The 26,248-nt window shown below is 36.7% G+C and overlaps 1 protein-coding gene and 1 pseudogene across 1 annotated transcript; one reads left to right on the plus strand and one right to left on the minus strand.

The window, feature by feature from the left end:
• Nucleotides 1-1,790: 1,790 nt before the first annotated feature.
• Nucleotides 1,791-26,217, minus strand: LOC116101098 (annotated as a pseudogene).
• Nucleotides 18,413-19,360, plus strand: LOC116101097 (olfactory receptor 10Q1). Its single transcript, XM_031384784.1, has one exon. The coding sequence runs from the start codon at nucleotides 18,413-18,415 to the stop codon at nucleotides 19,358-19,360; it is 948 nt and encodes a 315-aa protein (XP_031240644.1).
• Nucleotides 26,218-26,248: the final 31 nt, after the last annotated feature.

Genomic DNA, 26,248 nt, shown 5'->3' on the forward strand with positions numbered 1-26,248 from the left:
CCTCCTTGGCATCTCTTGCTCAGTCCTATACTAAGAAACCCAATTAGATGCAAGAGTTCTTGGTGTCTGTTTCATTCTAACTTCTATGGAAGTCGGTCTTTGAGAAATAATCTATATAGAGGGACATTGAGGGTTGGCAACAAACAGAGTGGCTCAAGGTGTGTACTATAGTATTATATGTAAAAATAAAATTATATTCTCTAATAAAATGATTTTTAAATAAATTTTGTCTGAAGAAATGTGATTCAGGTTTACATTTGGTTTAGAATACTTAGTATTATTGATGCTATCATTAAGTGCTTACAGTGTTCAAGATGTAGGATTACCACCAACAGCATACAATGCACATGTCTATTGATATATATCTATTCTATTAGTCTTCAAAAGTATTTCCTTTTATAATAATATAAGAATCTTACCAAAAAAGATCCAATGTGGCCAATATTTTAAGATAACTAAAATTATTAAATTAGTACTAAATAGTATATTTTCTTCATGAAAAAGGGATGTAGTTTGCTGCTAGATCTAAGGGGCTGACAAAGTATCCAGTTAAATTCCATATTGTACAGACAAGTATATCAAAGTGACTTTTCTTTCTTTACCTTCTATGTGGATCTGCATATATAATTTAAATAGAAATAGAACTAGTGTTAATTATAAGGTTCGGCATTTTGAGCCAGGTTTGATGTTTGTAGCATTGAGATGTGTTTCATGGCACAATATCCAATTGATTGAATGGTCTACATAAATTTAAAAATACTCACCCTATAAATCACAAGAAATCTTATAGTTTTAGCTAAGCAACTGTGTATGTTTTGGATTTTGATTTCATCCAGTTTTAGATTTTAATGACAGGGTCTTACCATGTAGCTCAGGCTGTTTTTAAACTTGTGCTCTTTCTGCTTCAGCTTCCCACGGACTGGGAATATAAATACAAGCTATCATTCTTAAGTAATATTGTTTTAATCTGCAATGTTTTACATAGCTTGCCTACCTAGGTTAATATTTACTGAAGATTATGGGTCAAAATATGCAACTGTCATTGAAGATCTGTCTCTCATTTTGACTTTACCAGCTTTTGTTTTCAGATTTTTATTCTACTTCCATTCTCTTTCAAAATGAAGGCCTCTTTTTGAGTAATTTTCAGTGCATACACATGCAATTTTATATGTATACATTCCTAAATGTAAGCATGCAATTTTACATGTATTCATATTTTGTGTGTTTTGAAACTCTGTCATAAGATTTAAGTAGTTTAAACATGTTACTGTATTGCTGAAGTAATAATCACTTTATCATTAATCAGTTTTTCTTTTGACTTTTAATTCACTTTGAGAATTTTAGTTTGTATATAGTAAAATATGATAATAGGCACAAACCTGCTTTATATCCCCAAGACTACTCCCAAGTTCATTCATTCTTATTCATTGTTTAACCTACTTTATCTTATACTTACCCCAGCTATGTGCATTTGGCACATAGCACAGAAAAGGAGGAGAAGAAGGAGGAGGTGAAGGAGGAGAAAGGTAAAGAAAGAAAAGAGGAGGTAATGATGATGATTTTTGATAAATCATAATGCATAACATTGATGCTGCTGGTGGCAGTTCTGATGGTTATATACAGTGAGGGGTCATTCTGATTAGTGGTGATTATGGTGAAAGTGGTAATTGTGGTTATGCTGAGGTACTATTAACACTAATTGTGATTGTGATAATGATGAATATTTATATAATTTTTAACTATTAACTATTGATAGCTTATATGGTTTGACAAATTTTTATTAGATATTTTTTTTTTTTTAGTTTCATCATGCTGTTTAATCTAGCATGTTCTTAGAAAGGCTTGTACAAACACTTTTCCAGCATGTCTCCTAGAGACCATTTCCCCCACTGCTCTGTTTGGCTGCTAGCCTCTTGTCTCTCTCTTCATCAATAGTGAGGCGGATTCCTTTTCCTCGGGGAAGAGAGATCCATGGTTTATTGCCCTTGCCGATAACAAAAATGTTGGAAAGCCGAGTGGCAAAGCTGTTGCCATTGGTGTCTTTCACATGAACCACATCAAAAGAGCCAGGATGTCTCTCTCTGTTGGTGATCACACCAATTCTTCCCAAGTTAGCACCCTCAGTCACCATACACAGGTTCCCAGCATCGAACTTGCTAAAATCAGTTGTTTTGCCTGTCTCCAAATCAATCTGAATGGTGTCCATTCACCTTGATGAGGGGATCAGGTTATCGAATAGTACAAGCATCATGGGTCACCAGATGTGGGATTTCTTTTGTGCCTACAAAGATCTTTCGCACTTTGCACAACTTGTACTTGGCCTCCTCCGGTGTAATACGAAGCGACCTTTGGTGTCATAGATCAGACGGAAGTTCTCTCCAGTCTTGTCAGTACTGATGACATCCATAAACCCAGCAGGGTAGGTTATAACAGTCCTGACTTTCCCATCAATCTTAATGAATCGCTGCATGCAAATCTTTTTTTACTTCATCTCCAGTCAGGGCATACTTAAGTCTGTTCCTTAGGAAAATGATCAGAGGCAGGCATTCCCTCAGCTTGTGAGGACCAGTGGACGGATGAGGAGCAAACACGCCAGTCAACTTATCCAGCATCCAATGTTTTGGAGCAGCTACGTGCTTCAGGTGTTTCTTGGGACCACGAGCCATGGCTGCACTGGGAACAGAAAGAGCGATATTTTCTTTATTTACATGTCATATGATGTCTCCTTTCCCAGTTTCTCCTCACAAAAAAAGAAAAAAGAAAAAAAATCCCTGTTCCCTCCTGCCTCCCTGTGCTCAGCAAACCACCCTCTCCTATTTCCTGGCCCTGGCATTCCCCGACACTGGGGCATAGAACCTTCACAGGACCAAGGGCCTCTCCTCCCATTGGTGACCAATTAGGCCATCCTCTGCTATACACATGCTGCTAGAGCCATTAGTGCCATCATGTGTAATCTTTGGTTGGTGGTTTAGTCCCTGGGAGCTCTGAGGGTACTAGTTAGTTCATATTGTTGTTTGTCCTAAGGGGCTGAAAACTCTTCAGCTCCTTAGTTCCTTTCTCTATCTCCTTCACTGGGGACCCTGTGCTCAGTCCAATGGATGGCTGTGAGCCTCTACTTCTGTATTAGCGGGGTACTGTCGGAGCCTCTCAGGAGACGGCTATATCAGGCTCCTGTCAGCCAGTATTTGCTAGCATCCACAATAGTGTCTGGAATTGATGATTGAATATGAGAAGGATTCCCAGGAGCAGTCTCTGGATTGTCCCTCTCTCAGTCTCTGCTCTATAGATTGTCTCTGTAACTCCTTCCATGGATATTTTGTTCCCCCTTTTAAGAAGGAACAAAGTATCCACACTTTGGTCTTCCTTCTTCTTGAGTTTCTTATGGTTTGTGGTATGTACTTTGTGTACTCCAATCTTCTGGGCTAATATCCACTTATCAGAGAATGCATACCATGTGTGTTCTTTTGTGATTGGGTTACCTCACTCAGGATGATATTCTCCAGATATATCCATTTCCCTAAGAATTTCATAAATTCATTGTTTTTAATATCTGAGTAGTACTCCATCGTGTAGATGCACCACATTTTCTGTATCCATTCCTCTGTTAAAGAACATCTGGGTTGTTCCCAGTTTCTAGCTATTATAAATAAGGCTGCTATGAACATAGTGGAGCATGTGTCCTTATTAAATGTTGGAGCATGTTTTGGTATATGCCCAGGAGTGGTATAGCTGGGTCCTCTGGTAGTACTATGTCCAATTTCAGGAAGAACTGTCAAACTGATTTCCAGAGTGGTTGTACCAGCTTGCAATCCCACCAGTAATGAAGGAGTGTTCCTCTTTCTCCACAACCTCACCAGCATCTGCTGTCACCTGAGTTTGGATAACTGGTCTCCAGGGAGTGCTCTGACCCTGGGACTCAGAAGGGATGGCTAACCCACAGACTTCTGTGCATGGGTCTTACCAGAGGAGAGCTAATCTCACAGAAGTGCTGACGCAGAATTACAGACCCACAGGAGGAACACGCTCCAGCCAGAGACAGCAAGAACATCTAACACCATAGATCAACAGATGGTGAAAGGCAATTGCAAGAATCTTACCAACTGAAATCAAGACTACTTGGCATCATCAGAAACTAGTTCTCCCACCACAGCAAGTCCTAGACACCCCCAAACACCAGAAAAGCAAGATTTGGATCTAAAATCGTATCTCATGATGGTAATGGAGGAATTTAAGAAGGTTTTACACATTTTTAACCTTATAAATCTTTTAGGAGGTCTAGACAATTTTTATCCTCAATTTATAGGGCAACTGATATAAGTGGAAAATAAAAGTTATTCAAAACAGTGAAGCAGTAAAATGCATAAGCTAGACTACATATACGCAATGTTCCCCCTATGTGCAAGCATCCCATCACTCTTGTGGCTCCCTATTGTTCTTCATGTTACAATAAAAACGCTGAGTTGTTTGTGAGAAAGTCTAATGGTAGGTTGTAAAGCCAAAAACTCCACAGCATCAAGGCCCTAGTGAAAGTTACAGACCATAGTAGAAAGTACATGAAAATGGTATTACATTGTGTAGAGAAAGATTTTATATTTCCACCTCAACTGAAAGGGAAGATTGTGCACAAACTTGATATCTGAAAGGTTTTTCCCCCCAAATTGTGAGGATAACCCTAAGAGAAACCCATAAAATCCACTGGCTACCAGAATAACAGGTTTTAAAACTACTAATTTGGGAGGGTTTTTTTGTTTGTTTGTTGTTTTATTTGAAAAATTTATTGTCATATGTAATAAGTACACTATAGCTGTCTTCAGACACAAGAGGGTATCAGATCTCATTAGATGGTTATGAGCCACCATGTTGTTGCTGAGATTTGAACTCAGGACCTTTAGAAGAGCAGTCAGTGCTCTTAACTACTAAGCCATCTCACTACCTCTGGGAGGTTATTTAACAGTTTTTGTTTTTTGGCTGTAGATTTTGGCTGTCCTTGCCACAGATAATCCTCGGGAGAGTAACTGTTAGATGGATATTAGTTTTTCTTGCTAGAATGTCAATTTTTCAATTTATATTCATCTCAAATACTTTTGTTGCATATTTTTAAATGTGCCCAGTAAAATGTATTTTTAATAATCAAATATAGAGGTATACATCTATTTCTCATTTTGACCATTTTCTCTTTGTATGAGAAATTTTTCATTAAATTACTCAAGTGGCAGTAAACCTCAGAGTTCTATCCATTTGTGATTTTTATTTTTCAGTCCTTATGGACAATTTAATTTAATCTATTTTAATGTCAGAGTTTATAAACAGGTTTTAAATGATCAAACTTACTCAGCATTGATTAGTTGAAAAATGGTAGCAACATTGTTAGCTGCTAGTCTTTCTTATAATCACTGACTAGAACACATTTCAGTCTATTGAGCTCACACAAATTCACCTTAGCAATTTGCTGCAAAATGTGCTTAATTACATATTGTGAACTCATTGTGATTAATTTTCGAGAATTCAAGAAACTGAGAGATTATCAAGAAACCTAAATTAGATGAAAATAAGTCTGAGCATAGCTTCCCTATGCAATTGGGCACGTTCTGTGAACCAATATGGATTTTAGATTGAACATCACCATGGATCAAAAAGGTAAAGCATTTTTTTATTTTATTAATTTAAGAGACATTGTCTTTTGGGAATATATTGGAAATACTGGCATTAGTTTATCAAGGAATTTTTGCCTTCCGGCTGCTTCTGTCTTGACTGTACATCTACCTGTCTTCTGGGTAGCACATCTCAGCTCACAGAATATTCCCTATTTGGACTTTCTGAGTAACCTACCTAAAGTAATACCTTCTACCTATGCTACTATTACCTCACTGTGATTCTATTCTTCCTGGGAATCTTCCCCTGGAGTACCTCATGTATTTAACTTTCATACTTGCTGAAATATTGATAATTATGCCTACCCTTGCTTCTTGTTTGGCTTATATGCTTTCTTCTCCTTTGTAATTTCTAACCATAAGCTTTATAAAATCTATGTATAATCTCTGTCTACTTCATTACATTCAAACCTTGATGGTCAAACCTGACCAAAGTATAATTGAAAGAATATTTGTGACATCCTAGTAAATATGAATTATGGATCTTGAATATTGTCTTAGTCAGGGTTTCTACTCCTGCACAAACATCATGACCAAGAAGCATGTTGGGGAAAAAAGGGCTTATTTAGCTTACTTCCACATTGCTGTTGATCACCAGAGAAAGTCAGGACTGGAACTCAAGCAGGTCAGGATATAGGAGCTAACACAGAGGCCATGGAGTGATGTTTCTTACTGGCTTGCTTCCCCTGGCTTGCTCAGCCTGCTGTCTTATAGAACCCAAGACTACCAGCCCAGGGATAGCACCACCAACAAAGAGCCCTACCCCCTTGATCACTAATTGAGAAAATGCCCCACAGCTGGACCTTAAGGAGGCACTTCCACAACTGAAGCTCCCTTCTATGTGATAACTCCAGCCTGTGTCAAGTTGACACACAAAACCAGCAAGTACAATTGATCCTTTGTCAACTTGACACACAAACACATCACTATTTTAAGCCTCAGCCCTTACTTTCTTATTCATCCCTAAGATCTAAAGTCCCACAGTCTTTACATATTAAAAGTTCAATCTATTTAAAATGTCCAATATCTTTTTAAATTCAACGTCTGTTAACTGTGGGCTCCATTAAAATACTTTCTTCCTTCAAGAGGGAAAAATATCAGGGCACAGTCACAATCAAAAGCAAAATCAATGTCTGAGATCCAACTCATGATCTTCTGGGCTCCTCCAAGGACTTGAGTCACCTCTCCAGCTCTGCCCTTTGTAGCACACATCTTGTCTTCTAGTGTCCAGATGCCTGTACTCCACTGCTGCTGTTGTTCTTGGTGGTCATTGCATGGGACTGGCATTCCAAAAACACTGCTGTCTTTTACTGTAACTAGGCTTCATCAATAGCCTCTCATAGATTCTCTTCATGGTGCCAAGCCTCAATTCCTTTGCATGACCCCTTCAGCCTTTGGCCATCAATTGCAAACTGAGGCTGCCCCTTCACCAATGGCCTTCCTTAGCCTCTCACTGAGCCGAGCCTCAGCTGCTCTTCATGACCCCTTCATACCTTCACAACAAGTACCACCTGGGTGACTCTTACACATTACCAAGTCCTGCTGCAGCACAAGGTACAATTTTGGCTATCTCTGGATCATAGCCTCTTTGTGCTATCAGAAAACACTTCCCAGAAGATGTCGCCTCAGTGATGCTGGTCTCTTCTTAATCACTGCTAATTTCTTAGCTCCAGCTAATCAGCATCAATAGTCCCAGTAATGCAAAAGTTTTCTCTTTAGTAGTTCTGGTATCTTGTTAATTACAGCTGATACTTCAGCCCTAGCTAACCAAAACCACAGAATATCCACAATTAAAACAACATGGCCCTGATAAGAGTCTTTAATCTTCCCTCTGAAATTTCACAAGCCAGGCCTCCATCTCTGCACTGTTCTCTATATGATCTTCCAAGCTCCTGCAGAACATCCCACGGAGTTTTTAACAATCAGTGGCTCTTCTAGCTCAAAGTTACAAAGTCCTTCCACAGTCCTCCCCAAAACTTGGTCAGGTTGTCACAGGAATACCCCACTCCTGGTACCAATTTATCTTAGTCAGGGTTTCTATTCCTGCACAAACATCATGACCAAGAAGAAAGTTGGGGAAGAAAGGGTTTATTTAGCTTACTTCCACATTGCTGTTGATCACCAGTTGAAGTCAGGACTGGAACTCAAGCAGGTCAAGAAACAGGACCTGATGCAGAGGCCATGGAGAAATGTTCCTTACTGGCTTACTTCCCCTGGCTTGCTCAGTCTGCTCTCTTATAGAACCCAAGACTTCCATCCCAGGGATGGCACCACCCACAAGGGGCTCTACCTCCTTGATCACTAATTGAGAAAATGCCCCACAGCTGGACCTCATGGAGGCACTTCCCCAACTGAAGCTCCCTTCTCTGTGATAACTCCAGCCTGTGTCAAGTTGACACACAAAACCAGCCAGTACAGATATGAAACAGATTAACTACACATATATAAAATTAATAGCATCATAAATAAGTTACATGAATTTAAATATCAGAGATAGGGTGAGGTGAAAAGAAGAAAGTGAATAAAATAACCCTATTAAAATTGGGTACAAAGCTAAACAAAGAATTCTCAACTGAGGAATCTCAAATGGCTGAGAAGCACTTAAAGAAATGTTTAGCCAGGCAGTGGTGATGGAAGCCTTTAATCCTAGCACTTGGGAGGCAGAGGCAGGCAGATTTCTGAGTTCAAGGCCAGCCTGTTCTACAGAGTGAGTTCCAGGACAGCCAAGCCTACACAGAGAAACCTTGTCTCTAAAAAACAACAAAACAAAAACAAAAACAAACAAACAAAAACAAAAAATAACAACAAAAAAATAAATGTTCAACATCCTTAGTCATCAGGGAAATCAAACCAATCCTGAGATTCTGCCTCATACTAGTCAGAATGGCTAAGATCAAAAACCCAGGTGACAACAGATGCTGACAAAAATGTGGAGAAATCCCACTTCGCTGTTGCTGGTGGGATTGCAAGCTGGTACAACCACTCTGGAAATCATTCTTGTGGTTCCTCAGAACATCTGACATAGTACTACCTGAGGACCCAGCTATTCCACTCCTGGGCATATACCCAAAAGATGCTCCAACATATAACAAGGATACATGCTCTTCTATGTTAATAACATCCTTATTTATAATAGCCAAGTGTTATTATATCAGATGTCCCTCAACAAAGAATGGATACAGAACATGTAGTACATTTATACTATGGAGTACTACTCAGCTATTAAAAACAATAATTTCATGAAATTCACAGGCAAATGGATGGAACTTGAAAATATCATTCTGAGTGAGATAACCCTGTCCCAAAAGAACACAGATGTTATGTACTCACTGATAACTGCATATTAGCCAAAAAGAAGCTCAGAATACCCATGATACAAGTAACAGAACATATGAAACCCAAGAAGAAAGAAGATAACATCAAAGTGTGGAGTCTACAGTACTACCCAGTAGGGAGAAAAGAATAATCTCTAGGAAGTAGAATGAGAAATGGATCTGGGATGGAGAGAGGAGGGGGAGGGAAAGAGGAGCCAGTTCATATATGGGAGGAAAGGTGGAGAAGTGCAGAGGGTCAGGAATTTGAAAGTAGGCCTGTAACATTGGGAGAAGGGAAACTGAGGGTAGCCACTAGAAAGTTGCAGATGCCAGGGACCTAAGAGTTTTCCAGGACCTAACAAGGAGGACTTTAGCCTAAATACCCAACAAAGAGGAGATTGAACCTGTAGAGACCATATCTAGAGGTTAGGCATGGCCCCCAGTTGAGGGATGGTGCTACCCACCCATCTCAAAATTTTAGTCTAGAATTGGTCCGGTCTAAAGGAAATACGGGGACAAAGAGTTGAGCAGTGACTGAAGGAAAGGCCACCCAGAGACTGCCCCACCTGGGGATCCATCCATATAAGCCATTGTACCCAGTCACTATTGCTGATGCCAAGAAGTGCTTGCTGACATGAGCCTGATATGGATATCTCCTGAGAGGCTTTACCAGAGCCTTATGGATACCTATTCAGATGCTTGCAGCCAACCAGCAGACTGAGAACTGGGTTCCCAATGAAGGAGTTAGGAAGACTGAAGGAGCTGAAGGAGTTTGCAAGCCTACAGGAAGAACAACAATATCAACCAACCAGTCCCCCTCCCCCAGAGCTTCTAGGGACTAAACCACCAACTGAAAACTGCACATGGAGGGACCAGGGATCCAACTGCATAAGTAGCTGAGTATGGCCTTATCTGGCATCAATTGGTGGGGAATCCCATGGTCTTGTGAAGGTTTGATGCCCCAGTATAGGGGAATGCTAGGGTAGTGAGGCAAGAGTAGGTGGGTTGGTGGGGGAGCACCCTCAGAGAAGCAGGGGTAAGGGGTCCTATAGGAGATTTTTGGAGGCAAAACTAGGAAGGGGATAACATTTGAAATATAAATAAAATAGCCAATAAAAATTAAAAATAAATAAAATAATTTACCTTAAAAGGAACAAAATAATCAATGAGTAAATTAATGTCAATATATTAGTATAATTTTATTTCATTTTTAAATACATTTAATTAGTACTATAATTTTATGTTTTAATTATTTAATTGCCATAGAGAATCTGTACATATGTATGGGATTTCACATGTTTTGATAGATATTCATGCTTTGCAATGACCAAGCAATGACAATAACAATTTACTACATGTTTCTCATGGGTATATCCAAAATTCACAGTTAATCTTACCGCCCCTAGAATTGTTCATGTTAAGAAACCAAAAAAAGTAAATAAATTGCAAAGGTTAACAAAGATACAAAGAAGGAGAGAAGCTTTCCTACCATTGCTAGTATAAGTTAGGAGAATTGTGGAGAGCAGTTTGGAGCTTCCTCAATAAACAGAAGTAAATTTTAGCATTTGATCAAGATATTTTAGAATGATAGTATATCCAAAAATATGAAATTGGTATTTCAAAGGGAAACTTATACTCCCTTGTTAGAGCATTGTTCAGGACAGCTAAAATGGATTCAAACCAGTTGTCTATCAACCACTGAGTGGAGAAAGTATATATGAGACATACACCCTTTATCTTGTTTACCTATTAAAGATGGAGCCCTTATCTACAGAGATATGGATGAAACTTAATGATGTTATATAGAAAGAAATAAGACACAGAATGAGAATAAGTAGAATAAAACCACAAAAAATGACAATTAAATATACATTATACACTCTCATTTTGAAAATGTTGTCACAGTTCATTGTATTTTAAAGCTAATAGATTTATGGTGCCAATGAAGTCCAACATCTCTCATCATAGAAAGAAATGCAATTTTTTAATTTCCCTTGTGGCCTTGGGACTATAATGACCACAAATAATTCCCTGGCTCTCCAGATGACTGGGCCTGTGTTAGGTAAGTATGTTACTTGCTTCGGGGTCTCAAGCTGGAATAAATATCTGTCTTCAGAAACTCTTGGAATATATGATCTAGAATATATCTTCATCAATTTCCCAATAGATGTCACATAGGAATTATCGATACTGACTAGAACCCCAGGAACAGTTTTATAGTGAGCACACAGAAAAATTTCTCTTTAACTTTTATCTTTTTCTAGTTGAATTAAATTTAAGTGGCTCCACTAGGGTTTTACATTCTATCAAGGGACTCATTAATTTTATAGAAATTCCATGAAGGACATTCAAATACCTAACTAGATCAGCCAAGAATGGACTCAACAATTATATCAGAATCTATTCCACACTATTGAGAAGAACATAAGTCTTCGTAGTCAAGACTGAAATTTGAATTACTCCATAATATCATGGCTCTTATGAATGCTATCACACCCAATTCTAGCCTAGTTACTAATTTCTAAAGAGCCTCTACTCTCCTGAATATCAAAGTATAAAGAACTTTTCCTACCACCATGTCAAACTTATGAAGCCATGATATACTGCCTTCTTGTTCTCTCTGTATGACGCTGACCAAAACCTCATGAACCTTCATTATCTTTTTACCTGTAAGAAGACTGACAAAGTTTCTCTGGAGGAGCTCCCTCAGTTATCTGTGGAAGCAACATCTCAGCAGCAAAGCTAACTTGCTCTTTGGTGAGTTTCCTTAGATGGCTAGTGGAGAAAAATAAATTTTAAATTGTTGAGGGAGCACCTAAAAGACTCCATTTTAATAAATATTTTCTTCACACAAATAATAAAAAATAGAATTTCTATAATGCTTCACAACTGAAAGTGAGTAGTCATGAATATCAACATGTATAGGCCACAAGTATGTTGTTAAAGTATGGATAATTTTTTACACTTACAAACATTGAAAACAAAGCTGAGATACAAGGTTGAATTGTCTAGCATGACATATGTGATAAGGTCAGATTAAAACTTAAGTCATCAATCAAGTCAGAGGAAATCTCAGTGGCTAATAGTGACAAGACCAGAGTGGCCTATTCTCAACTCAGGAAATATTGCAAGTGATGGCTGCTGAGAGAAGTAGAGTAGGTTTTCTTTAGGAATGTTTGTCCAGAGAGACAACCTGTGCTCCTATAAGCTGTACACTTACAGATAGCCCTGAGTGAATGCTGAGGAGTTAGAGAAAAGGAAAAAATGAACACATGAGGTAGGAAGAAACAGTGGTAATAGGATAGGAGAGAAGACGAAAGCAAAAAATGGGGTTTGGATTTCACCAAAACAATGATTATAAATATATAAAATTCTCAGTCAGTAAAAAATATAAATCATTAAGACTATCTCCTTTTAGAAAATATTATAAAGTATAATCTGTTGTTATAGGTCAATGTAAGAATAAGTCAACCCCCTCTTTTCTCCCTGTCTCATTTGTTAGTTTGGGCAATAATCAGAAATTCAAACAATATAAAATAACAACAAAAAATGCAAACAGAACTGTTCTGCATTTTCTCATCTGCATTTTTGAATGTCAATGAAATATAAAAAGTCTAATTTAAAACTTACACATTTCATGTTGAAATTTATTGTAAAATTAATTATACTACTTCCTCACAAGATATTAGCATGAGAATATATACAGTAAATCTCTAAGAATATAAATAAATGTTTTCAAATTTACTACAATAATTTTCATTTATAAAGGACAGAGAATTCTTGTTTTAAAATACCCAGTTCAGCAGGTAGTTTTCCAGAGTCTTTAAATTCCTCTATTTTAAGCTAAATTTAGCAATCATGACTTTTCTTTCTCTCAATTGCTAGACTAGACTAACAGCTAATAGTTATTAGACTAGAGTTGATAGTTTATACTCAATGTTTCCAGGTTGTTTTATCGCTGATAATAAAACAGTTGAGGAAACTTGATGGTCAGAAAAAGATTTACAATGTGCACTTCTTATTTACTAAAATGTATATCAATACCAATTTACTGTGTAGACATTCAAGTACTGAGTAATAATTGCTACAAAGTGCTACTAACATGAGTGATGTAAAAAATTATTTTTGTGCTTTATATTGTCCACTCATTAGTTGAACAATGACTAATAACTTATCTCAACTGAGTTTATCATTATTTCATAATATTATTAACACTATTGTCTGCACCAGACAAACATCAATGAATGATGAATGGAAAGAGAGAAGTGACAGTCTTTCTGGTCTAAAGTAATTATAGCATAATTGGGCTGTAGAAAGAGTGACTCAATATTTGCTTTGAAACCTGGTTTAAAGGATTGCAGATTAACAGATTAATATAATTTAGGTCAAAGAAAAACAAATAAGGGGACAGGAATATAAAAATAAATGAAACAAACTGTGGTCTTGTATCAGGATTATATGGGGCAATGTAAACACTGTCGCACATATGTATTCATTACATGAAGATGATGGCAAAGTTGAAGTTGTCTCCAAAAATTGTTTTAGGAAAATCCATAGAGTATTAATGATAAAAATGAAACCAGTGGGTTTGCAGAGACTGTTGAATTGGGGAAAAGAAATGTTTGAGTGTCACATGGAAACCTGTTTGCATGGACAAAGTTGTTTTAAAACTTTTAGTAATGACCTTAGGACAGGTAAATATGAAATTTTGAAATTCAAATTTGCATTTTAATAATGTTTTGATCCCATAGACTAACCTTAAATATATGAACTCTTTTTCTTTGACATTTTGGAATTTGTGCTTGCAGACATAAGATTCCAAACATCTCTGTTTTACTTGATCCACAAAAAGAATATGTAATGAATCAGATCCAGACCACTTATTCATGTTTATATCATTGCTACCTTGGTTTTCTTGCTTTAAGAAAATGACCATTTCTGAATGCTTCCTGGAACCAACTTTTACCTTATTTGGTTTTTCTGATATGTGCTTGTAATTCTCTTACTGATGTCTTTGATGTATTTTGTTTTATATTCCTTTGTCTTTTACTCATTTTCTTATTATTAAAGATTTAGAAGAGGAACACAGCCTGGGAGTACATGGTGCTAAAGAACTTCACCCTCCATTACAGAAAACATGAAATGAAAGAGTAAGTGTTGGGCCGGGCAGTGGTAGCACATGCCTTTAATCCCAGCACTTGGGAGGCAAAGGCAGGTGGATTTCTGAGTTTGAGGCCAACATAGTCTACAGAGTGAGTTCCAGAACAGCCAAAACTATGCAGAGAAACCCTATCTCAAAAAAAAAGGAAAAAGAAAACAAGAATGAAAAGTAAGAATACAAGGAGAACTCCACTTCAATGAGAGAGCTGAAAGGGGACATTCTCTAGACTCTGCTAAGCCTAAAAGTGTTACACATTTAAAACATTCAGCATTTATAAATTATTCACAGAGCACATATCTGTATACCCTGTCACATATTAAACAGCTAAACAATGCATGCAATGTGATAACAGTGAAAATTAAATTTGCAAGTAAGAGTACTGGACTTAAAACTTGCATCTGACCACAAATTTAATCAATTAGCACTCTACCATCCTATCTCCTTAAACTTTCTCAAGTGCTGAGCAAAAACCCAGATTCTTCAGTCCTAACTGGAGAACTATGTGATCATTATAATACATTTACACAGAGAAAGACAAAGCCATAAACAGAAGGACAACATCATCAATCCCACATGCCAATTCTTAATATTTCCAGATATGTACTTTCATCATGTGAGTATATATAATTACTTTTGTGTGGTATGCTGTTTTACAATCTCACTATTAATAGTTTTCCTGATTTTGTTAGATTTTCCACAGTGTCATTTAGACTATTTCAGTGACTTGCACCACATCCTTAAGTATCCTTCTCTTGTTGGTACTTGATCATAATTTTGCTCCATTCCATTGAAAATTATAGCAAATATTCCTATCTATGTTTTACAGACAGGTGGTTTGAAAAAAGAAGTTCCTCTAGACAATATTCCTGATCAAAGGGTATGTGTTTCTTCTAGTTTTTCACTGTACTGTATCAAGTTGTTCTACAATAAAAGTATATAGCAATTACACTCAGTGTGGATATTCGAGAATTGACCTGTCTCTCAAATTCTTGGATTTGCAATATGAAAATTTAGTTTTCCTCTAATGACATTATTTGTAATTTTCAGCTTTATTTTAATTGGCAAATAAAAATGTTCCTTTGTTTTTATGTATAGCAGGATTTGTCAGTGCATTATTCTTCTTTAAGTTCATTCACTGACATGTTACTTATTATTCACTTATTCAATTGCTCTTTTATTTTGGTTGGTTGAAAGGTGGGAATCCATCAACCTTTAGACAAAATGTTAAGAACTTTACTTTGAATATAAAAGTTAATGAAAATCAAAGCCTTTCTTAAGTTTATCATGTATTAATTTAAAATAAAGTGTGACACCATACTTATGTCAAACATGAGTAGAAAATTATAAAATATTCTTCTCATTTATTTCATTCTTGTGGTTTTTAGAGGTTATGGTTTATGGTTATCTGATTGCAACATTTATGTGCATAATTATTAACTATTGCTAAAGCATAACATTGCTAGCATTCATTAAATGCTTTATAATCACTGTCATATATTGTTAGATATAATTAAATGCATATAAAAGTATTACTGATGATATATGCTGTTTTTAGACAAGGTGGAATGAATTATAATCAAGCAAGCCATTTGGAAGTTAGGGATACTGAAGTATCATGTAGGGGATGCTATGGGCTTCACACTCAAGCAGTCATCATGTAGCATATTGTACAGAGTGAGTCATGCTGGTTAGCATGGCATACCAGTTGAGTCATTGATTGTTGATAATTCCTCACAACAGTTCACTTCAGAGTGCTCATGATTGTGACTATCTCACTGAGCATACATTTGTGTGTGTGTGTGTGTGTGTGTGTGTGTGTGTGTATTCTGTTTCTTAAGCCAATCATTACTCTGTGTTGTTTCAGTTTGCTTGTGTTTCATAGATAAAGTGTATTTCTTTTTTATTGTTGAATATAAACTCTTCTTTCATATAATATATCCGCATCAGAGTTCAGCTTCCCTCCAACCCTCCTAGATTTTTGCTACCTACCCTCTCTATCAGATCTATTCAACCTTCATTTCCCTTTAGAAAGGAGCAGGCCTCCTAGAAATAACAAATAAACACTAAATAAATAAATAAATAAATAAATAAATAAATGTACATAAAATAAGGCAATTATGAGAGTGACCAACCAATGTCTGATTTAACTTGAGGCCCACAGAGTGAGAGGAAACCCACGCCCACCATTGCTTAGATGGTCAAAAAATTTAGACTGGATAAAGCATAATTCTAAAACTGATGTTAGCCTTTCTGTCATTACACATCCCATTTAATAAACACTGCTTATTTAAATAATACACATATATGTATATGCATGCAAATATACATATATGTATATATATATGTATATGTGTATGTCACATGCATATATGTATATGTACATATACATGCATATCTGTGTATGTAATGCATATGTCTCTAAGAGTCTCTTAGAGAGCATAAACCTGATTGAAACTTATATTCGTCAGTGAGTTATTCACCTTTCTTGATTTATTGGCAGTAATTTTATTTTAGAATTTGATCACACTTTTTTCATTTTCAGCCATTTGTACTATATATTATATTTTTTAATCATATGGCTTTTAGAAATGAATAATCTGATTCTTAAGCTATGTATGATTATTTTGAAATATATGCTCCTAGTTATTCACACCTTAGTAAAATATACTTTAAATTGTTTTTATTTAGACTGAGGTTATTTGCATAATATTGTTTCTTGTGCATGCCTGATTATACATATTTTAGCTTAAAATATGAGCAAGTAATTTACATTTATAGATTATACTTTTATGTATATATTTTATGCACATGATTTTATATTAAATGTTTTATTATTCCTAGTAATCTATTTTTCTTTTAATAATTTACATTAATGATTCAGTTTTAAGATATATTTCATGTGTGATTATTCAAAACATTATTTTACATGATGAGTTGCTAGTCTGGAGTTGTGTAATCTAATTGATAATCCAGGAATATAGAGTCTTTATTGGAAAGTTTTGATTAAAATTAACAATATATATTCCTATGTCCTTGTAAATCTCAAACAATCTTCCTACTGCTTTAGAACACAATTCACTATAACTTGGTATAGAATTATTTTTGAAATTTTTTTCTTTAAATTATAAAACATTTTATTGTTTATTCAATATTTAAATACAATTGCAATCTAATTGAAAATGCTTAATCTATAATTATTATGCAATTCCTAATGCATATTATGCTTTCTTTATTTCACACAATACTTCTCATGTAAAATTTAATTTTTCTACTGCATTTTTGTTTCTTTGTCATCTATTCATATCTCAGGTAACACTACTCAAATCTTAAGACAATTATGTTTAATTCATTGTGAGGTAATTTTTTTATCTGAATTGAAAAGCTTTGGGTCACTGAAAGAGATTTAAATAAATTATAAAATGGGAAATATATGAAAAGTGTATGTCATAAAAGATCATACTGAAGATAATAGCCCAGGTTGTTATAGAGTCCAAACTAGATGTAACATAAATGGAGTATGGCCACATGTAAGGCCTGAACAGCTAGGAAAAGAACAGAGAATTAGTATGTAGCAATGCTAGAACAACTTGAGCAATTTTTGCAGATATGATGTAGAGGTATAGATATGATATTAAAGCACAATAAAGAACATAAATCACCATTACGTGCAGGAACTGAAACAGTTAAACTAATTTTCAGCAATGAAAACTGAAAGAGTGGTTAGAGTTCTGATATGTAAAGGTGAAAGTGATAGAGAAAATGCCTGTACATTTATGATTGTGCTTCTTCACTTTGGTAGTGATTTAACTTTATTGCAAAAAAACCTAGGATCTTTACAGGCGCTCTACATACTAATATCTATATATTCCATTGGAGTAAGAATCTATATCAAATACATGAACAATGCATCTATTTGACTAGCTTTAACCATAGTTAAATATATGTTTGTCCTGTTTAAAGATGTGTACAAAATACACCGTCTTACATACAAACAAAATGTTAGTACTTATCAGTTAAATTAAAATGCTGTAATAAATGGAAGAAGCATCTACCAGTTTTATCTGGAAGTTTGTCTGTAGTCAAGCATCTCCATTACTAAGATTTCTATGGAAAAATATGCCAGACTTTTCACTGTGAATTTATTTCCCAATATTGGGATAGAAACTAAATTTTAATAAGGAAATAACAGAAGAAAAATTCAAATTCAGCCTCCCTGATTTTCCTCAGGCTTGAAGCAACTCAGTAAATAAGAGGCCACATTTGTTTGTTTGTTTTCCACACAAGGCATGCTGAGTGGAAAGCCTGTCCTCAATCAATCTGAGACCCCAGAATTTGTGTTCCGTGTCTTCACCACTGTCCCTGAATTCCAGGCTCTCCTCTTCCTCCTCTTCCTCCTGCTATATTTGATGATCCTCTGTGGTAATACAGCCATCATCTGGGTAGTATGCACTCACAGCACCCTGCACACGCCCATGTATTTCTTTCTCAGCAGTCTATCTGTCTTGGAAATCTGCTACACCACAGATGTGGTACCCTTGATGCTTTCTAACACCTTTGGGACGCAGAAACCTATATCACTGGCTGGTTGTGGGACACAGATGTTCTTCTTTGTAACTCTAGGAAGCACTGACTGCTTTCTTTTGGCAGTCATGGCCTATGACAGGTATGTGGCCATCTGCCACCCTCTGCACTACAGCCTCATCATGACCCAAAAGCTGTGTATCCAGATGGTGATGGGTTCTTTGAGCTTGGCTCTGTTTCTCTCCCTGCAGCTCACTGCCTTAATTTTCACCTTGCCCTTCTGTGGACATGACCGGGAAATCAACCACTTCCTCTGCGATGTACCCCCAGTTCTGCGCCTAGCCTGTGCTGACATCCACGTGCACCAGGCAGTCCTCTATGTAGTGGGCATCCTGGTGCTGACAGTTCCATTCCTGCTAATTTGTGTCTCCTATGTGTTCATTGCTTCTACAATTCTTCGAATGAGCTCCGCAGAGGGACGCCAGAGGGCCTTCTCTACCTGTTCCTCTCACCTCACTGTGGTCTTGCTGCAGTATGGCTGCTGTAGCCTCGTATACCTTAGGCCTCGCTCCAGCACCTCAGAGGATGAGGACCGCCAAATCGCCCTGGTCTACACCTTTGTCACCCCATTACTCAACCCTTTGATTTACACTCTTCGGAATAAAGATGTGAAAGGTGCACTGAAGAACTCCATCTTCCATAAAGCAGTCTGAGGGGAACATCTTCCATAAAGATGTCAGGGGACTTGGGTAGTGTCTGTCAGTTAAACCATTTAACTGAAAAGGACAAACACAATTTTATCACTTACTGTTGTCAACCTTACATTACATTAAAAAAAAAATCATGTGCTACCCAGAATAGACATAATTTTTAAGTCATAGAATAATTTAATATTTCAAGATAGCTTCCAATATGGGAGCACTGCTACTTAACTCAATTTTAAGTATTCTCATTTCAAACAGGACAGTTGTTTTATTGGGAACTTCACATAAATGCTGCATTTGAATAAAGGCTTCGTCTATTCACATGTAGTATCCTAAAGAGGTAAAAAGTCTATTCTATGAAAAAAGGGGAATACTACATTTTAAAGGGGTGAATATTTTCCAAAATAAATGTCTTTTTCTGTGTTTGATGTGAAGATATACTCAGTATTTGCTTATTTAATGTATGGGTTTCCTTCTTGTCAGATGTTTCTACTAGTAACATCATTGTTTTCTTCTCATGCCAAGGACCCAGTTCATTATGGGGACCGCAATTTCCGCGGGATGAGAGTTCTGGTCAAGTGGGCAATAAGTCGGCAGATGACAAACAGAGTCAACACAAGAGTGTGCTGAATATGAATGTATTTGTACAAGGTAAAATTCAGACTTAAATAGTGTACAGAAAGCAGGGCAGATGACAAGAGTCATGTAGGCAGGTGAGGGTTACAGCAAGGTCAATAGGATCAGAGCACAAGACTGAAGTCACGTAAGCAAGTGACCGCCACATCAAGATCGGTAGGATCAGGTATCCAGATGTGAAGCAGGTATCCAAGTGTGAAGGAGGTATCCAGGTGTGAAGAGCAGTGGTGCCCTCCCTGCTGGGGCTATTTTGGTATTCCTATACTAATTCACTGGGTCTGCTGAAGGCAAGCACCAGGAAGTTCCGATCTAACAGTTCTAGCTAATGTCCTTGAGTGAGGGAAGCCCTTTGATTACTCTCTAGTATCTAAAACAGTTTTGTGTTCTGTGGGACTGCCCTAAGAAATGTGCTTGACCTCTGTTGCTAACTCTGAGGACAACCTGTTTGATAAATCAGATTCCTTGAGAGAAATTCCAAGCTAAGGACAGCTTGGAATTAAATTAGGATAGGTTGGAAACATGCTGGCCAGGAAACAATGCCCAATTTTAACCATTTACGAATCATTTCTTGGGGTATCTTTATGCCTAAATAAGAGGCGTGTTAACGATTGGAAAGAATAATCTGGAACACGTCTGAGTTAGGAGATACCAGCGACTGTCTGAATATCCAGAAGGCCCAGAACTCCTTTTGGAGCCTTAATGCCTCTTACCCTTAATCAGGCTTTTACCCCCGATATTACGGATTTAACTGGAGTAGACAAGTGGGAATGTCATTCTCATACAGAAACAGGAATTAGCTTACACTGGCTGGGCAGTTGAAGATGACTAGGCTATTGTACTATGACCAAACCCTTTGTGGTTCTAGCATAAAGCCTTTCTGCTAAAACTTCTGGCATCAAAGTTTGCACTTTTACCCTCCTCTCCACTTCTTTCTTGATGAGTCCTGGTCCTGCTATCAGAGTATGCTATCAGATACTCTTCCTCCCATTTCTGTCTGAGGCTGTCTGCCCTCCGGTGTATAGACTAATCTGTGTTAAACTCATGTAAATGCATATTTAAGTAGAAGTTACTAAACTCTGTGCTTCACTATAGATTATCTCTGCTCAGTGTCCTGTGTATAGCAAAGAACAATGCTTACCATGAGTTATTTTCTCCAAGAATATCTTTCAGAATTTTCTAAATCCAGATCATAAAATGAGAGTGGGATCCATTAGCTCTAAAGACCATGTGCTTTCGAAATGGTATAAGAAATTGGCATATATTAACTGAATATCATATGAATATGTGTATATTAGGTCCTGAATCGTTTTATTTGAGCCTATCATATTCTGGTGTGTTTTAAAATGCCTCAATGAGATGCCTTGAAACCAAGAATCCAAGTTTAATCCACCAAGGTACAATACTACATTAATGGATATTAATTTTTAACCATATACTTCATGTGACTCACAGTATTATAGAATGACATAATAAAAACTATATATGCCATAGAGAAGAGGACAATTTGTAGGGGTAAGCTTCCTAATAGGACTAGGGATTGAACTCTCATACCAGATGCCATTATCAATTAATTCATCTCACTAGCTGACTACCTCATTCTACCTAATTACCTCCTACTTCACAGTCTTTGCTGCTATATCCATGTTGTTTGAGCTGATAATGAACCACTGTACCAATACCTCCCACACAAAATATTTTTCATCTTATGGACTCAGAAGAAAAGTCAAAGTAATAAATACAGTTTTTGATTTCCTGTGTGGCCAACAAGGGGTCAGATACAGACACAACATGAAAGTTCATTAAAAGTTTCTGTGTCAGTGGGATAGGATGGTCTTAGTCTTGCTATGACTGGATATCCCAGAGTGGGATAGTATCTATTGGGAGTTTTCTCCTTGTGGGGAGGAGGAAATGAGGAGTGTGAGAATGGGAGGAAAAGAAGAGAAGGGAGGGAGCTGGCACAATGATGCAATGTGGATAAATTAATGAAAAAATACTTTTTGTGTGGAAACTGGGCTAATGAAAAACAGAATAAAAGGGGACATGAAAATATATGAACATCACTTTCTCTTCTCCATGGATTTCAACTGTGAGTCCCCCTTCTATAATGATTGCATATTACATAAGTGTATGAAAGGAATAACTTGCATCAACTGTTAAGAGATGGTATGAAAAATGAATCTAGTGATAATACATCATGTTACAATGATATATATTTAACTAAAGCTAAGTTCCATATACTTTTCATCATATCTCTTCTAATATTTCTCTATCTAAAGTATTAAAACCTAAATTCATATGTAAAGCTCTGCTTTTTAAGAAACTCATAATTAGATTATAATGAAGTAATTATAAATATCCCTCATAGCAAGTCATTCAAAGATTCTTGCTTTATCTATATTCCTTTATCTAACAAAAAATATATAGATAGGTGATAGAATGAGAGATAAAAGGGATATTACAGGTAGATAGGTAATAGAGAGAGGAGTTAGATTAGATGCTGAAAATGCATTTGACAAAATAAAACACCCTTCATATTAAAAGACTTGGAAAGATCAGGAATTCAAGTCACATACCTAAACATAATATAAGCAATATACAGAAACCAATAGCCAACATCAAACTAAATGGTGAGAAAAATAAAACAATCTCTCTAAAAGCAGGGTTAAAACATGGATGCCCATTCTTGTCCTATTTATGCAATACAGTATTTGAAATTCTACCCAGAGCAATTAGACAATAAAAGGAGATCAAAGGGATAAAATTGGAAAGGAAGAAGTCAAGATATCACTATTTGCAGGTGATATGATAGTATACATAAGCAACCCCAAAACTTTGACCAGAGATCTTCTACAGCTGATAAGCAAATTCAGCAAAGTGTCTAAGTATAAAATTAATTTAAAAAAGTCAGTAGCCTGCCTCTACTCAAAGGATAAAAAGGCTGAGAACGAAATTAGGAAAATGACATCCTTTACAGTAGTCACAAATAATATAAAATATTGAGGTGTGACTCTAACCAAGCTAGTGACAGATCTGTATGGCAAGAACTTCAAGTCTCTGAAGAAAGAAATGAAACAAGACCTCAGAAGATGGAAAGACCACCCATGCTCATGGATTGCCAGGATTAACATAGTCAAAATGGTGCTTAACTTTATAAGGTTTTTTTTATATATTTTCTATATTAGCCCTCTATAAGATGTGGGGTTAGTGAAGAATTTTTTCCCAATCTATAAGTTGCTGATTTGTCTTATTAGCTATGTCCTTGGCCTTACAGAGCTTTCTAGTTTCATGAAGTCTCATTTATTAATTCTTGGATTTAGAGCATGAACCATTGGTGTTCTGTTTAGGAAATTTCCCCCTGTGCCAATGAGTTTGAGACTCACTGTCAATTTATCTTTTATTAGATCCACTGTATCTGGTTTTATGTTGAGGCCCTTAATCCACTTGGACTTGAGCTTTGTGCAAGGCAATAAATATGGATCTATTTTCATTTTTTCTACATACAGATGGCCAGTTAGACCAGAACCATTTATTGAAGATGCTTTCTTTTTTTCCATTGTATATTTTTGGCTTCCTTCTCAAATATCAAGTATCTGTAAATGTGTGGTTTTATTTCTGGGTCTTCAATTCTATTCCATTGATCAATGTGTATGTCTCTGTACAAATACCATGCAGTTTTTAATCACTATTAATCTGTGGTATAGCTTGAGGTCAGGGATTGTGATTTCCCCAGAAGCTCTTTTATTGTTGAGAATTGTATTCTCTATTCTGAGTCTTTTAATTTTCTAGATGAATTTGTGAGTTGATCTTTCCATGTCTTTGAAGAAATGCATTGGGATTTTGATAGAGATTGCATTGAATCTATATAGATTGCTTTTGGTAGAAACCAAACAACCCAATCAAAAAGTGGGGTATAGAACTAAACTGAGAATTCATAACAGAGGAATCTCGAATGGATGAGAAGCACTTAAACAAATATTCAAAGCCCTTAGTCATTAGGGAAATGCAAGTCAAAATGACCCTGATATCCCACCTTACACCAATCAGAATGGCTAAGATCAAAAACTCAAGTGACAGCATGTGTTGGCCAGGATAAGGAAAAAGAGGAATACTTCTCCATTGCTGGTGGTAAAACTACTATGAAAAATCATTCTCAAGGTTCCTCAGAAAATTGGAATCTGAAGACCCAGCTATACCATACTTGGGAATATACCCAAAAGATGCATCACCATGCCACAGGAGTATGTGCTCCACTGTGTTCAATAGAAGCCTTATTTGTGATAGGCAGAAGCTTAAAACAAACCATATGTCCCACAACAGAAGAATGGATACAGAAAATGTGGTTCATTTTAGCAATGGAATACTACTCACCCATTAAAAAGGACAACATCCTAGGTTTTGCAAGCAAATAGATGGAACTAGAAAATATAATAATGATTGAGGTAACTCAAACCTAAAAGGACATGAATGGTATGTACTCACTAATATGTGTATATGAGACACATAAGTACAGTACTCCCAGGATACAATCCCCAGAACTAAAGAAGGCTAAGAAACCAAATGGCCCAATTGAGGATGCCTCAATCCCTCTTGGGAGGGAGAAGAAAGCAATCACAGAAGGAGAGGGGGAGAGATGAGGACCTTGGTGGGAAACGCAACAGAGAGGAGAATTAAGAACTTGATCAAGTATTGGGTGGGAGCAGGACTTAAGCTCCAAGGGACAGCAGAAGGAATGGAAACAGGCAACCTCAGAAGTTAGGAGGTGGGGGAAGGCTCTAAACTGTACTACAGATCTGAGAGGTAAGAGACTCTCAGGTTTCAAAAGAAGGGACTTTAGGTGAAAAGCCCAAGAGTGGGAAAGGGAATTTGTAGAGTGTACCTCCAGTAGAAAAACAGGGCATCAAGTAGAGGGATGGGGTTGCTATCCCATAGTCAAAAACTCTGACCCAGAATTGTTCCTTTCTGCAAGGACTGCAGGAACAAAAATGGAGAAGTGCCTGAGGAAAAGGAAATCCAGTGACAGGCTCAAATTGGGATCCAGCTCAGGAAGAGGCCCCAAACCTGGCACTATTACTGATGGTATAGTTTACTTACAAACACGGGTACATCATGACTGCCCAACAAGCAGCTGAAAGGGTGAAATGCAGTTATTTACACCCAACCAATGGACAGAAGCTGCTGACCTCTGTGGTTGAAAAAGGGAAAAGCTTGAAGAAGCTGAGGAGGGCAACCCTATTGGAAGGCCACCTAACCTTGGCCTCTGGGATCTCTCAGACACTCAGCCACAAACCAGGCAGCATACACTAGCTGATATGGGGACAGCAACATATATACAACAGAAAACTGCCAGGTCTGAACTCAGTCAGAGAATAGACACCTAACCGTCAAGAGACTTGGGGCCCAGGGAGTGGGGAGGCAACAATGGTGGGAGTGAATCTGAGAGGACTGGGACATAGGGTGGTCAGGATGTATTATGAGAAATTACCAAATAATCAATAAAAATGATGTGTTTAAAAATAAGAAAAAATAATTATTATAATGGGCCTCTCTTCATATTTACTTTGTATCTTCTCATATTCTGGAAACTATTTTTATAATCTGTATTAGTGTTTTGACAATAATATGATGTGAGGAATTTCTTTTCTGTTCCTGTCAATTTGTTTCTGTATATTTCTTATACCTGGATAGCTATCTCTTTCTTTAGATTTTAGAAATTTCCTTTTATGATTTTCTTAAAGATATATTATATGCTTACAACATGGAATTCTCCTCCCTTGCTAAAAATTTATAGATTTGATTTTTTCATAGTATCATACAGCATATATACATATATATTATATATAGTCATTTTTGATTGAATAATCCAATTTTTCTATTTTGACTTTAAGCTCCAATATTCTTCCTTCTATATGATCTATTCTGTTTGTGAAGCTTTCTACTGAGTTCTTTTTCTTTTAATTTTTATTAGTCATTCCATTTGTTTGCATCTCAAATGATATCCCACCTCCTGGTTACTCCTCCATAAACCCTGAAACTCATATCTGACCTCTTCTCCCTCCCCTTTGCCTCTATGAGGGTGCTCTCTCATCCACCAACCCTTTTCTTGTCCCACAGCTCCAGTATCCCCCTAAGCTGGAGCTTCATGGATGAAACTAGAAAATATCATCCCAAGTGAAGTACCTCAGACTCAAAAGAAGACACATGGTATTTACTCACTGATAAGTGGATATTAGCCGTAAAGCTCACAAGGTCCACAGACTACAT

The sequence above is a fragment of the Mastomys coucha genome, unplaced genomic scaffold (genome assembly GCF_008632895.1).
Source record: "Mastomys coucha isolate ucsf_1 unplaced genomic scaffold, UCSF_Mcou_1 pScaffold21, whole genome shotgun sequence".
In the NCBI taxonomy this organism is placed as follows: Eukaryota; Metazoa; Chordata; class Mammalia; order Rodentia; family Muridae; genus Mastomys; species Mastomys coucha.